Genomic DNA, 12,375 nt, shown 5'->3' with positions numbered 1-12,375 from the left:
ATCCGTGTCATTAATTCCTTTCATTAGTGTTTATAGTTTCAATGTATAGATCTTTTGCTTCTTTTGTTTAACTTATTTCTCAGTATTAATTTTTTGTTGTATTGCAAATGGAATTATTTCTTCATTTTTTAAAATTGGATAGTACTTTATTAGTGTATGGAAATGCTACTGATTTTTTGCATGCTGATTTTATATCCTGCAACTTTATTAAATTTGTGCATTAGTTTCAACTTTTTTTTTTAGCGGGGGTTGGAGTCCTTAGTATTTTCTATATAAGATCAAATCCTCTGCAAACAGAAAATTTTACGTCTTCCTTTCTGATTTGGATGCTTCTTGTTATTTTGTTCTTGCTTAACTGCTCTGGCTAGTGCTTTCAGTAGTGTATTGGGTGGGAGTGGTCAGAGTGGACATCCACGCCTCCAGCCTGATCTTAGACGGAATGCCGTCAGCCTCTGCCGCTGATGTACAATGTTAGCTGTGGACTTACTGCACACGGCCTCTATCATGTTGTGGTTCATACCCAGCTTGTTGAGACTTTTTATCATGAAAGGGTATTGAATTTTGTGAAATGCTTCTTCGCCCTCTATTGAGGTGATCATGTGGTTTTTAACTTTCAGTCTATTAACACTGTGTATCACATTGATTTGTGTATGTTAAGCCTTCCTTGTGTCCCAGTATGTATCTCCCAAAGAGAAATACTGAAAAAAGTCTATCTTCCAAATACCACTGTTAGACCTAATATATATATGTGTGTGTGTATATATATATACACATATGTATATTCAAATTTTTAAAAAATATTTATTTGAGACGGGGTGCAGAGGGAGAGAGCCTTCAAGTAGACTCCTCACTGAGCTGGGAGCCCCAGGTGGGCTCCATCTCAGGACCCTGAGATCAAGGCCTGAGCTGAAACCAAGAGTCTGGTGCTCAGCCGATTAAGTTCTCCAGGTGCCAGAAAATATTTCCTTTTTTTTTTTTTTTTTTTTTTTTTTTTACGATTTTATTTTATTTATTTGACAGACAGAGATCACAAGTAGGCAGACAGAAAGGGGGAAAAGCAAGCTCCCTGCTGAGCAGAGAGCCCGACGTGGGGCTCGATCTGGATACCCTGAGATCATGACCCCAGCGGAAGGCAAAGGCTTAACCCACTGAGCCACTCCCAGAAAACAGTCTTAATGTCATTAAATACCCAGAGCTCAGATTTCTCCAACAGAAACAACAAACTGGTTTTAAAAGTTTATTTTCTTCTCATATAAAAGCTAGAAAAACTTGAAATCTTGTTGAATGTAGAGTTTTGTCTGTTTGTTTGATTTCCTTTTCATTGAGTGAATCTTGGCCTCCAGCGGCTGAGGAGGGATGCTGGAAATTTTGAGGTGGGGTCACTACGGACCACTACTGCCAGGTAAAAGGGAGGACTGCAGAGCGTGAAGTCCACTCTTCCTCGAAAGCTCCTTCCCTCTGCGGGAACCCAGACCTTCCCCTCTGCCTGGTGGGAGGAATGGGACATCCTGCCACCTCCCCGCCACCACCGCCCCTGAAGCGCGGAGCGCCCGGCGCCGCCCCCATCGGTCTCGGGACTACATTTCCCAGCGGTCCTCGCGCCCCCACCCTGGCTTGGGCTCCTTAGCGGACACAGAGCGGCGGGAGCGGCGGGCGCGGGGACTTCTGGGACTGGTAGTTTGGCGGGCGGCGCTAGCGCGCACTTGGGACGGGGTTTGAATTCCGCTCAGCCTCATTCAGCTCCGGGAGACCGCGGGCTGTGCGCGGGGCGGTGAGTTTGCGGCGGGAGAGGGCCGGGGAGCTACGGGAAGGGAGCGTGTGTGGGTCGGGGGGGCTCGGGGTCTGCCAGAGGAAGCGGGGTGGCTGGACTGCGCGCTTAGCAGGCGAGGAGCGGTCCGGTCCGCCCTTCCAGTGCCGCTGGACTGCGGATAACGGCGGGTGTGTGGGGGTGGGGGCTCCGAGGTGGCGATCCGCTCCGCGCAGGTGAGTGTGCGAGGGAGGGCGCGTGGCTGTGGGGGTGCCCGCGCGCGAGGCCCCGACTCGGGGCGGGTGGCCACGTGTGGAGCGGCGTCCGTCCCAGCGCGGGAGCTCCTGCGGGACCCCGCAGCGCGCGGCTCCGCATCTCTCCGACCGCGGGCGGGGCAGGCGGCTGCGGGGCTGTGCGGCTGCGGGCATCTGAGTGTGTCCCACTGCAGCTGCCTCCCCTGGGGCAGTCCGAGTTGGGGTAGCTGGCGTCTTCCCCGCGGGAGGGTGTGAGTTTGTGTCACCCTGAGTCCGCCGGTGAGTGTGGCCGAATGTGTGGGCTTGGGTGTCTGTGAACCCTGGTGGGTCATGACTTTTTGTGCAGTTGTGAGACTGTATCTGACTGTGTGTGAGTTCGTGTCTGACTCCTGGGTGTGGCTAGGTTTGGTTGTGTGCCTCGCTCTGTGTATGATTGTGCGTGGGACCTTGTGCCTGCTGGCACGAGTTTGTGGGTACCTTCCGATGTGTCTCATGTGTCTGCACCTGTGTGGTTGTGTGAACTCGTGTGGGGGAACACACAGGTGAAGACTGTGCGCTTGTGTAAGTGTGGCTGCCGCTGTGGGCGTTTGTGCGGCTCTCAGAGTGTCCGCCGTTGAGTGGGCTCGTGTGCATCTGAGTCTGTGTGAGCTGGGGGGTGTGTGTATTCGAGTGTGTCTTGTTTAAATATGGGTGTGTGTGAGTGTGTTCATCTGTGTCTGTGGGACCGGGTGAGTGTGCGTGTGTGCTTGTGCGAGTGTGTACTCCAAAGTGGGTTTGTGTGTTTCTACCTGTTTGATCGCGGAAGTTTGTTGGTTCCCGCGCTCTTTCGTGGGGCGGTCCCTGGGCATCTCCGGAGCCGCCCGCGCGGGCTCCAAGGAGACACTCAGGGCGAGCGGACGCAGCCCGTGCCCCGTGGGCTGGCTGCCCTGGAGGAAGCCCTTGCTGGTTTGGACTCCAGGCAGAGAGGACAGCCCGTGGCTGTCGCTTCCCCGCGACCGCGGTGTTCCGGCGAAGCTGGGGTGAAGTGCCCAGGGGCACCCTGCTGTCGCAGGCTCCTGCTGCCCTGCCACCCTGAGTCTGGGAGGAGGCTCCCACAGGCTACGCACTAGCCGTGAGCCATCCAGGCCTCGGGGACAAGGGGCACTCTGATGCCCAAACTCCACTGGTGTGGCCCCCGTGCCTCAGAGCCAGGCTGAGGACCAGGCACTAGCCCCCAGAACCACTGTCATTTTCGGGTCTTTCTGAGCCCCTGGGTCTCAGAGTTCCTCCTGTCATTGTTGGGGAGAAAAATGAAGCAAAAGACGATGCTGGAACTGCTCCTCTGGGGACTCTCTCCAGGACCTGCTGGGGAGCACAGGTCCATGTGAGAGGCAGGATGGTCAGACTTGAGGCATGCTAGTTTGATGGGGGAGGCAGCGACATCCAGGTTAGCTCTGGGTTGCTAGAGCAGTCAGATGGGGGTCAGGAGGATATGTTAGTGACTCGGCCTGCTGCAGCATGGAAAAACTGGGGGGGGCAGTCCTGAGGGGAGTTTGGGGGAGTGGAGAAGCAGGGAGCTCCTCAGGAGGCATTTGGGCATCATTGCCGGACAAGATTTTTTTTTTTTTAAGGATTTTATTTATTTATTTGACAGAGAGAGATCACAAGTAGACAGAGAGGCAGGCAGAGAGAGAGGAAGGGAAGCAGGCTCCCTGCTGAGCAGAGAGCCCGATGCGGGACTCGATTCCAGGACCCTGAGATCATGACCTGAGCCGAAGGCAGCAGCTTAACCCACCGAGCCACCCAGGCGCCCATGCCGGACAAGATTTTAATCACACACAGTTTGCATATATCATCATTTAATGGCCTCATTTTTATGGCGGGCAAAGCTGAAGGAGCAAGGGGGCTTAAAACTCCCAAATTGTGTGTTGCCGGTTAACAAATAGGACGCCCCTAAAAACTATAGGACACCCACTTAAATTTGAATTTCACATAAATGTGCATTACATTTTAGTATAAATATGTTCCAACTATTGCATGGAACTTGCCACGTTATACTTAAAAATAATTGACTCAGGGGGGCGCCTGGGTGGCTCAGTTCCTTGAGCCTGTGACTCCAGATCTCAGAGGTCGCAGCCCCATGTTGCGCACAGAGCTTACTTCTTTAAAAAAAGAGAAAAGAATTTATTCAAATAAGTAAGTAAAAAGAAAAGTTTTTAATATAGGCATATCCCGTGCAGTGTTTGGGACATACTTACACTAAAAATTATTCAATTTTTTATCTCAAATTCAAGTGTATCTCAAATTCAAGTGTCAGGGCGCTGTGTGCTTGTTGTTCGTAACTGTGGCCGTCCTGATCCTGGGGCTTTCACAGCCAGGGCCCACCAGACTGGAAGCCCCACTGCACCCGCCGGACAGACTGGCCTGCAATCCTGCCTCACTGGTGGGCCTTCCTGCCTGGGTCAGACCAGGGTCCCCAGATCCCTGGATCCCAGGCCTGGCCCTCCCCAGCAGCGCTGTGGCAGAGCGGGCCTCCCCCCTCAGGCTGTGGTGCAGGCTCCTGTGGACTGGTCCTCACCACAGTCCCGGGAAGGAGGGTATAAGCGCTCACCAAGCGAGGCAAGGTCCAGCTCTGAACGTCAGGCTGACTTACAGCTTTCAGGGCCAGAAAGACAGCAACACCAGGGCTGGCCGTGAGCCACATGTATTGAGTGCCTGCTGTATGCCCGGCACCAGAGGCCTGCTGTATGCCTGGGTAACCAAGCTTCCCCGTCAGGACCCCACGAGCCCTGGCCTTGGCCTTGCCGGGCACCATGGCAAGCGCTGTCCATAAACTACCCAGTTGGCCTTGAAGGTGACCCTATGAGGAAAGTGTGGCTAACACCTCTCCTGCACAGTTGAGGACACAGAATGGTAGGGAGGTGACGTCACCTGCCCAAGACCACACAGCTTCCCTGGTGCTGGGACTAGAACTAGGGCCCCCGTCACCATGGGCCCACACCCTAACTGCTCTGGTCTCTGCCCCTAGCAGAGTCCTGCACCTCACAAGGGTCCTGCCTCTCAGCACCGCGGAGGGAGAGGACCATGGAGGTGAAGACCCAGCCATCTGACAAAGGTGGTAAGAGAAACACAGGGTGGAAAACTGGGGGGGGGGGGCAGGCCTCTAGGGCCCAGCAATGGTGGGAAGGTTTACCCTGGAGATGGGCCCCTGGCTACGACAAATCGTCCCCATCTCTGTGATTCTCTCATTTTGAGAACCTTGTGTCAGTAGAACGGTGCAGCTGGTGACCTTCTGAGATTTGCTCCTTCCCACTGGGCACGGTGCCCTGGAAAGCCATCTGGGCTGTTGTGGGAACCCACGCTTCATCCCACCTTATTGCTCAGTGGGGTTCCGTGACATGGCTCTACTTCTGGAGGGACACCTGGGTTGTTTCCAGTTGCTGGCTATCGCGAGCAGAAGTTTTTGCATGAATGTGTGATTTCCTTTTGCTGGTAAAAGTGCTCGGGAATGCGATTGTTCACTGACAGATCAGCTAGACGAACCAGATGAGTTGGGATGCTGTGTCTTAAAATCTAAGACACCACTTTCCCCCATGTCCTCGGGGAATTACCCACGTACTCTGATCCAGGAAGAAGCTACAAACTACGTCTCTGTGCCAAGTGGTCTCCTGGCTTCCACTCTTGCCTCCTCCAGACTGTTCCCTGTTCAGCAGGCCAAGGCATCTTATAAAAAAATGAGGATCAGGTCGTGTCAGGGCTCTCAAGCTGGAGAACGATACAAATTCTATACAGGGGCCCCAGTGGCCCTGAGGGACTGGACCCTGCTGGCCTGACTTCCCCACTCCCATCTCCCCCCCCTTCCAGTTCTTCGGGCTCCGGCCACCCCTGGCCTCCTAGCTTCACCTTTAACATTCTACCTCAGGACCTTTGTTCATGCTGTTTCCCTGCTCAAGAACGCTCTTCCTTCATATGCTCACTTGGCCATCTCCTTCTCAAAATGAAGGTCAAAACAAAGTCTTAGCTCCTCAGAGAAGCCAGCCCTGACTGTCCTGACTAAAGCAGCATCCAGGGATCTGCCTTCATTCCAACCTAGCTTATTTTGGTCATGATGTCTGTCACTCTCTGGTATTTTCAAGTGTATTGATTTGGTCTTGGTCTCTTTGCCTCTTTGCCTCTCTCAGATGGGAGCAGTTGAGATCCTGGGTGTCATATAGTCCATCACAGACTCTGGTGCCATTGTCTTACCCCAGCCCCTTCACTCACTGACATTTCCTGCCTGTTCCCCGTTGAGCTTTGGGATACAGTTTAATGCATGTCTTAGGGCACCCCTGCGCAACCTTGAGTGAGTGTCTTAACCTCTCTGTGCCCATGTCCTCATCTGTAAAGTGGGATGATGATAGTAACTATCTTGTAGCATTATTATGAAAAACCAAATAAGGTGATACCTGTACAGTAGTTAGAAGACGGCATGGCACACAGCAAGTCTTCATCCATCTCTTGTGGGTTTCATCACTGGGATTTTATTGAGCTTCTCTACCCACAGAGGACAGGATGACCTCATTACTTCTTCTCCCTTGCCAGACCTGCCTTCTCAGAGCCCTGCTCCTACTTCAGAGAACGTCTCCAAAAAGAAGGGAAGACTACCAGTCAGATTCCGGCCCACCTGGAGCACGGTAAGCCTTCTCCGTTTGACCAGAGGGCCCCTCAGTTCAGAGAGGTCAGGTGCATTTGCCACCCTCTCTGGCTGGCAGAGACCCTCGCATGGCAGGGCTCCCCTTGCCCCCCACCCCAAAAGGATATGGCCCCATCCCATAGGGGATGGTTTTCCTGGGTCTCTTTCCTTCCTTCTTCTCTTTCCCAATTTCTACCCCGGCTGGAATGTTGCCTCCTCCAGGAAGCCTCCCTGCTCACTTCCTCCTCATCACTCCCTAATGTCATGACTTGCTTAATTTTCTTCAGAGTAGTTATCACTGTGTGATACAACCATGAGAACAGCAGGCTGGGACAAGACAATGATTCTCAGCCAGAGGCCGTTCGTCCCCCAGGGGACACTGGCAGTGGCTGAAACCGTGTTTGGGTGTCAGCACAGGAGGGGTGGGTAGAGTCCAGGGACACTGCTCAACAGCCTGCAAGCCACAACAAGGAATGATCTGGCCCCCAGACGAGCTCACTCTGAAGAGCCAAGAAACCCCGGATGAGGGAAGGCGTGCTTTTGCAAAGAAAGGGGCATCGCATGTGGGGTGCCATCCCCATGGCCCTTTTGTGCCTCATGGCTGCGAAAGCCAGCCTGGAACAGCCCAGGGCGAAAGCTCTGGAGTCGGACTGTGGATTCGAATCCCCCCTCAGCCACTCACGGCTGTGGGACCCGGGTCTGTTCCTGAACAATCCAGGCCCACTGCAGTTTCCTCATCTGTAAAATGGGGCTACTATGTTGACCATGGGCCATCCAGGGGTTATTCTGAAGAGTAAATGAACTCACATCTGTGCTGTTTTCAGACAGCATCTGACCTGTAAGGGTTTGTAACATGAATGGTGGCAGATTCCTGACCCCCCCCCAAAGAAGGGTATGTTGTCATCTCTACTTGATGCCCCATAGTCCCTCCCACCCCTGTGTCTGATCATAACGAGTGGGCAAGTTACTGGTGCTTTCCTGCCCCGTTTCCTCGTCTGTAGAATGCAGAAAGCACGGAGGCTACCTTGTGAGGATGAAATGGGGCCATGACGTTAATCCCAAAGAGGAGCAAGGTGCTAGAGGTCACAGCCGTTTGCAGGGGTTGGGGGTGGGGAGGAGGTGGGGGGGTGGGATGCTTCCCGTTGGAAAAGCAGTTTACATTTGTATGAAAGCAGACAGTTTGAAGAAACCAGCTGAGGCCAGAGTTGAGCAGCTGAGGTTCCAGCCCTTTCTTTACTAAAGCGCTCTGCGCGGTTGCGGATTCTATTCTTGGACTGCCCCGTCGAATGCTCACACTCGCCGCCAGGAGGCAGCACTACTCTGTATTCTTCCCATTTTACAGATGCGGAGACTGAGGCGCCGGAAGGCAAGTCCCCAGCCGGCGCGCGGCCAGGCGGGCGGCCCAGGCCCCTGCCCCGCCCGCACACTGAGGGGCACGGACCCCACTCCGGGAGCAAACACCGTTCCCTGTCTGCTCTGCTCTCTCCCGTTCCAGCCACTCTCTTTGCTTCGGCTCCTCCTTGTACACCGTGGCAACGCTCTGCAAGGCCTTCCCTTTCCAGCCTTTCCTAGCGTTTCGGGAAATGCGCGCTGGGGTGCTTCCTCCCGGCCTGCCGCGCGTTCTCTGCGGCCAAGGCCCCTGCGCCCTTCTGCACCTGCGCCCTTCTGCACCTGTGCTCCTGCGCCCCTCTGCACCTGTCACCCTCCACACCCCTGCCTGCCCCGGGGCTGGATCTCCCCAGCCGCATAGATCTGGTTGCTATAACACGACATCCCAAAATACGGCTGCTTCGCTCAGATGACATTACTTATTCCTCACGGTGACAGTGTGTGTGGACAGCCCAGGAGGGCGACTCGGCCCTGCGTGGCCAGTCCACATTCCGGGGCACCACAAGTGGAACAGGTGCCTAGTCTCAAAGGCCAAAGCACAGAAGACACAAGCGGCTCTTCTGCTCGCACCTCATTGGCCAGAGTGTAGTCACATGGCTGCCCCGCTGCAAGGGATGCTGGGGAATGTAGTCTTTGGCCTGTGCAAGCAGGGGCTCACCTGTAGCTTCCATTATTACGGGAAAGGAAAATGGGTATTGTGTCCAGCACTGACCTTTTCTGCTTTGTTAATCTATCATATTGACTAGAATCCTCTCCTGTTCTAAACAAATATTTAGAATAATTGACATTTCTTTTCTTTTTTTTTTTTTCAAGATTTTATTTATTTATTTGTCAGAGAGAGAGAGATGGAGAGCAAGCACAGGCAGACAGAATGGCAGGCAGAGGCAGAGGGAGAAGCAGGCTCCCTGATGAGCAAGGAGCCCGATGTGGGACTCGATCCCAGGACGCTGGGATCATGACCTGAGCCGAAGGCAGCTGCTTAACCAACTGAGCCACCCAGGCGTCCCAACATTTCTTTTTTTTTTTTTTTCATTTCTTTTTTTTTTTTTTAAGATTTTATTTATTTATTTGACAGACAGAGATCACAAGTACAGAGAGGCAGGCAGAGAGAAAGGGGGAAGCAGGCTCCCTGCTGAGCAGAGAGCCCGATGCCAAGGTCATGACCCAGGACAAAGGCAGAGGTTTAACCCATTGAGCCACCCAGGTGCCCTAGATTAATTGACATTTCTTGAGCACTGAGCATGTACAAGGCACAGAGCTAATTTCTTTACCTATTTTCATCCACCTAATCCTCATAGCTCCAGGACATGGTACTGTATAATTCCCCTTTTTAAGAGAATGAGGGCACAGAGTTCACATCACTTGCCTAAGGTCACACAGATCCTAAGTAGTCAAGATTCGAACCCAGGGAGCCTGGCCCTAGAGCCTGTGCTCTTAACCATCAAGGTATCGATCTACCTCATTGGAAACAGATTCCCAGGTGACCGTACAACTGGTGAGTGAAAGGGCCGCTTCCAACATTTATAGCCTCCCTTCCTTCACCCCTCACGAAACCCATGAACACGCTGAGTGTGTACAATAATGCTGTGTAAACACCACCGCCATGGAAGGTCAGGGGCACATAGCAATAAGGGTTTGGCTGTGTGCCTCTGTGGGTGTTGCTAGGCTCCTTCATGTGCCTGGTGGATGGACTCTGCCTTGTCAGCTTGCCTGAGGTGGCTTTGCTCCGAGGACTGGGGCGACTTGGCACTGCTCTACTGTCTTTCATCCCCCAGAGGCTAGCCTGGGCAGAGCTTCCCTCCTGGAGGCGGTGGAGGCCCAAGAGAGAAGTCAGCGCTGATTGCATAAGCATTTTTCAGGCTTCTCTCACACTTGGCCGACACCCCACTGGCCCCAGCAAGTTCCATGGCCAAGCGAACAGGAGCGCACAGCACAGCCACGTAGCAAAGGGTGTGGATGTGGGGCAGGGTGAAGGAGCCCAGGCCTCATCTGCAAGCTGACACAGCACAGAACTCTGAACACGTCCCCAACTTCTGTTGGCTTTCCACCCGCTGTCCTGGGCCAAGTGCAGGACCAGGCCCCGGGTGAATACGAATGGGGGTTTGGGTTACAGGAACCTGTGATCTTCAGGGATGTGGCCATGTACTTCACCCAGAAGGAATGGCAGCTGCTGAAGCCCGCCCAGAAGGACCTGTACAAAGAGGTGATGCTGGAGAACTATGGGAACCTGGCCTCCTTGGGTAAGGACAAGGTCCCCACAGTTTGGAGGACTTGGATGAGCTCCGCCCTAGGACTGGCCTCACGCACTAAGGTTTGGCGGTATCGGCTTCCTTCTAAGGCTGGCTCTGCTTTTGCGGTCTCGAGACAGCCGCAGGCAGCGCGGAGGCACCAGCGTCATGATTCCCTCGCGACCCAAATGGTAGACCCTTTGGGACCGGGTGTTCCTTCCTAAAGTCTGATTTTTGCTCCGATTGGAGCTGGCTTTGGTCACGTGACCGCCGCTGAGCCAATCGCAGTGGCCGGTGCAACGGGGAGAGGCTGACGGGCTGTCGTGCTCTCTGAGGGTGGGCTGCGCTCTCCGGGATCCTGGGGGGGGGACCCCGGGGGGACCCCACGTAGACCTTCGTGCTGGTGCGGTGGGGAGGGAGAGGCTGGCGAGGCGGTGGCCCTATGCTTCTTCCGAGGTCCTTCGTGTCATTGCGATTTTGTGATTCATGGTGAGAAACACCTGTTTGGTCTCCCTCCTGTTTCTAGAACAGAACTCCCAACACCTTTGAATGTCTTAGCTAGTGAGAGGAATGAAGGTGTCATTTGTTATGTTAATGAGGTGACGTTGGGGAAACACCTCCGGAGGAGGGCTGGTTGCCAGGGGAACCGACTTTCAGTCTCACCCCTGACCTCCAGGGAGAGGGAAGGGACTGGAGGCTGAATCAGTCACCATTGGCCAATGATTTAATCAATTGTGTCTGTGTAATTAAGCCTCCACAAACCCCCCAAAGGACAGTGCTTGCAGACCTTCCAGACTGGTGAGCAAGTAGGGATCTGTGGAGGAGGGGTGGCGTCTGAGGGCACAGACGCCCCACACCCTTTCTCCACACCTGGCGCTATACATCTCTTCCACCTGTTGTTCCCGAGTTATATCCTTTTATAATAAACCGGTGATCTAATGGGTAAAATGTTTCTCGGAGTTCTGTGAGCTGGACTAGCAAATTCAGCAAGCCCAAGACGGGGTCGTTGCAACCTCCAACCCATAGCCTGTCAGCCAGAGAGGCACAGGTGACGACTTGGATTTGTGATTGGTGTCTGAACTGGGGGTTGGTCAGTCTCGTGGGACTAAACCCTCCACCGTGGGATGCACCCCTTACCTCCAGGTAGATGGTGTCAGAATTGAGCTGACTTGTAGGACCCCAGCAGTGTTGGAGAGAATTGCTCTGTGTGTGGTGTGGTGGAGGTAGGGGAAAACCAGCGTTCTGGAACTGGGAGCAGAACATAAACACACTTCTTTCTGTGCAAACTCGGCCTGGAATGGCGGCCTGGGAGGCCTCCAGCACTTCTCCCCTTCTCTGGAGCAGGGTATCGGTTCTTCAAACCCAAGCTGATCACCAGGTTAGAGCAAGGAGATGAGCCCTGTGTCAAGGAGAGAGACGTCCCTCAAGAGCCCCAGCACAGCAGTGCTGGAGTCAGCGAGAGCCCCGTGTCCACTGGTGAGTAGGAGGAGACGCCATGGCAGTCTCCACAAGAAATTCTCCCATAAGTCCCAGCACACTGAGGGGTATGAGGAGAAGGGAGAAGCCTGGCAGGGCATGTTGCTTTCCAGAAATGCTTTTCCATTCCTCTGGCCTCTTGGGATCTCATTCCAGCTCTCCTTGGCCACATCCTCTGTATCAGAGCCGGGCTGCCAAGCCCCTGACACCCTAACTCGGGGCCTTTGCACTGTCTGGCTATTCTGCCCGCGGTCCCCTCCCCAGTGCTCTTGCCAACTGCTTCGGCGAGCACCTGTTCACTTTCCTCCTTGTATGTGTGCGTCGACGTGTTCATGGTTAGAAAGACGTTTGCAGCAGTTCTGTGAAGACTGGTTTGGCGCGTGACTTAAATCCTTAAGATCGTCACTGCTGAGTAGCCCTCCGTTGACTTGGAGAAACAACAGCATGTTTCTGGGGCAGCACAACTACCCCCCATCAGCGTCTGAACCTGGAGAATATAGGAGAATAGCGAGAGAGCTTTTCCTTTAAGAAAATACATGGATTTAGGGGCGCCTGGGTGGCTCAGTGGGTTAAAGCCTCTGCCTTCGGCTCGGGTCATGATCCCAGGGTTCTGGGATCGAGCCCCGCATC

At 53.8% G+C, this 12,375-nt stretch overlaps 2 protein-coding genes across 2 annotated transcripts in view; one reads left to right on the top strand and one right to left on the bottom strand.

Moving 5' to 3' along the window:
• Positions 1–12,375, bottom strand: part of LOC111139744 (zinc finger protein 543-like) — a 352,717-nt gene that overhangs the window by 292,720 nt on the left and 47,622 nt on the right. The window contains exon 7 of the mRNA XM_022492102.1: positions 2,920–3,015. Within this exon, the coding sequence (XP_022347810.1) occupies positions 2,920–3,015 (96 nt within the window). The remainder of the gene's footprint in view (positions 1–2,919; positions 3,016–12,375) is intronic.
• The window catches only part of LOC111139718 (zinc finger protein 383-like), a 10,633-nt gene continuing 3,322 nt past the window's right edge, over positions 5,065–12,375 (top strand). Inside the window, exons 1-4 of the mRNA XM_022492075.1 lie at positions 5,065–5,098; positions 6,562–6,653; positions 10,155–10,281; positions 11,614–11,745. Coding sequence (XP_022347783.1) covers positions 5,065–5,098; positions 6,562–6,653; positions 10,155–10,281; positions 11,614–11,745 — 385 coding nt within the window. The remainder of the gene's footprint in view (positions 5,099–6,561; positions 6,654–10,154; positions 10,282–11,613; positions 11,746–12,375) is intronic.

Source organism: Enhydra lutris, unplaced genomic scaffold (assembly GCF_002288905.1).
Source record: "Enhydra lutris kenyoni isolate GAN:26980312 unplaced genomic scaffold, ASM228890v2 scaffoldscaffold114, whole genome shotgun sequence".
Classification (NCBI taxonomy): domain Eukaryota; kingdom Metazoa; phylum Chordata; class Mammalia; order Carnivora; family Mustelidae; genus Enhydra; species Enhydra lutris.
The sequence above is the reverse complement of the archived record's forward strand: the minus strand, read 5'-3'. Positions and strand labels throughout refer to the sequence as shown.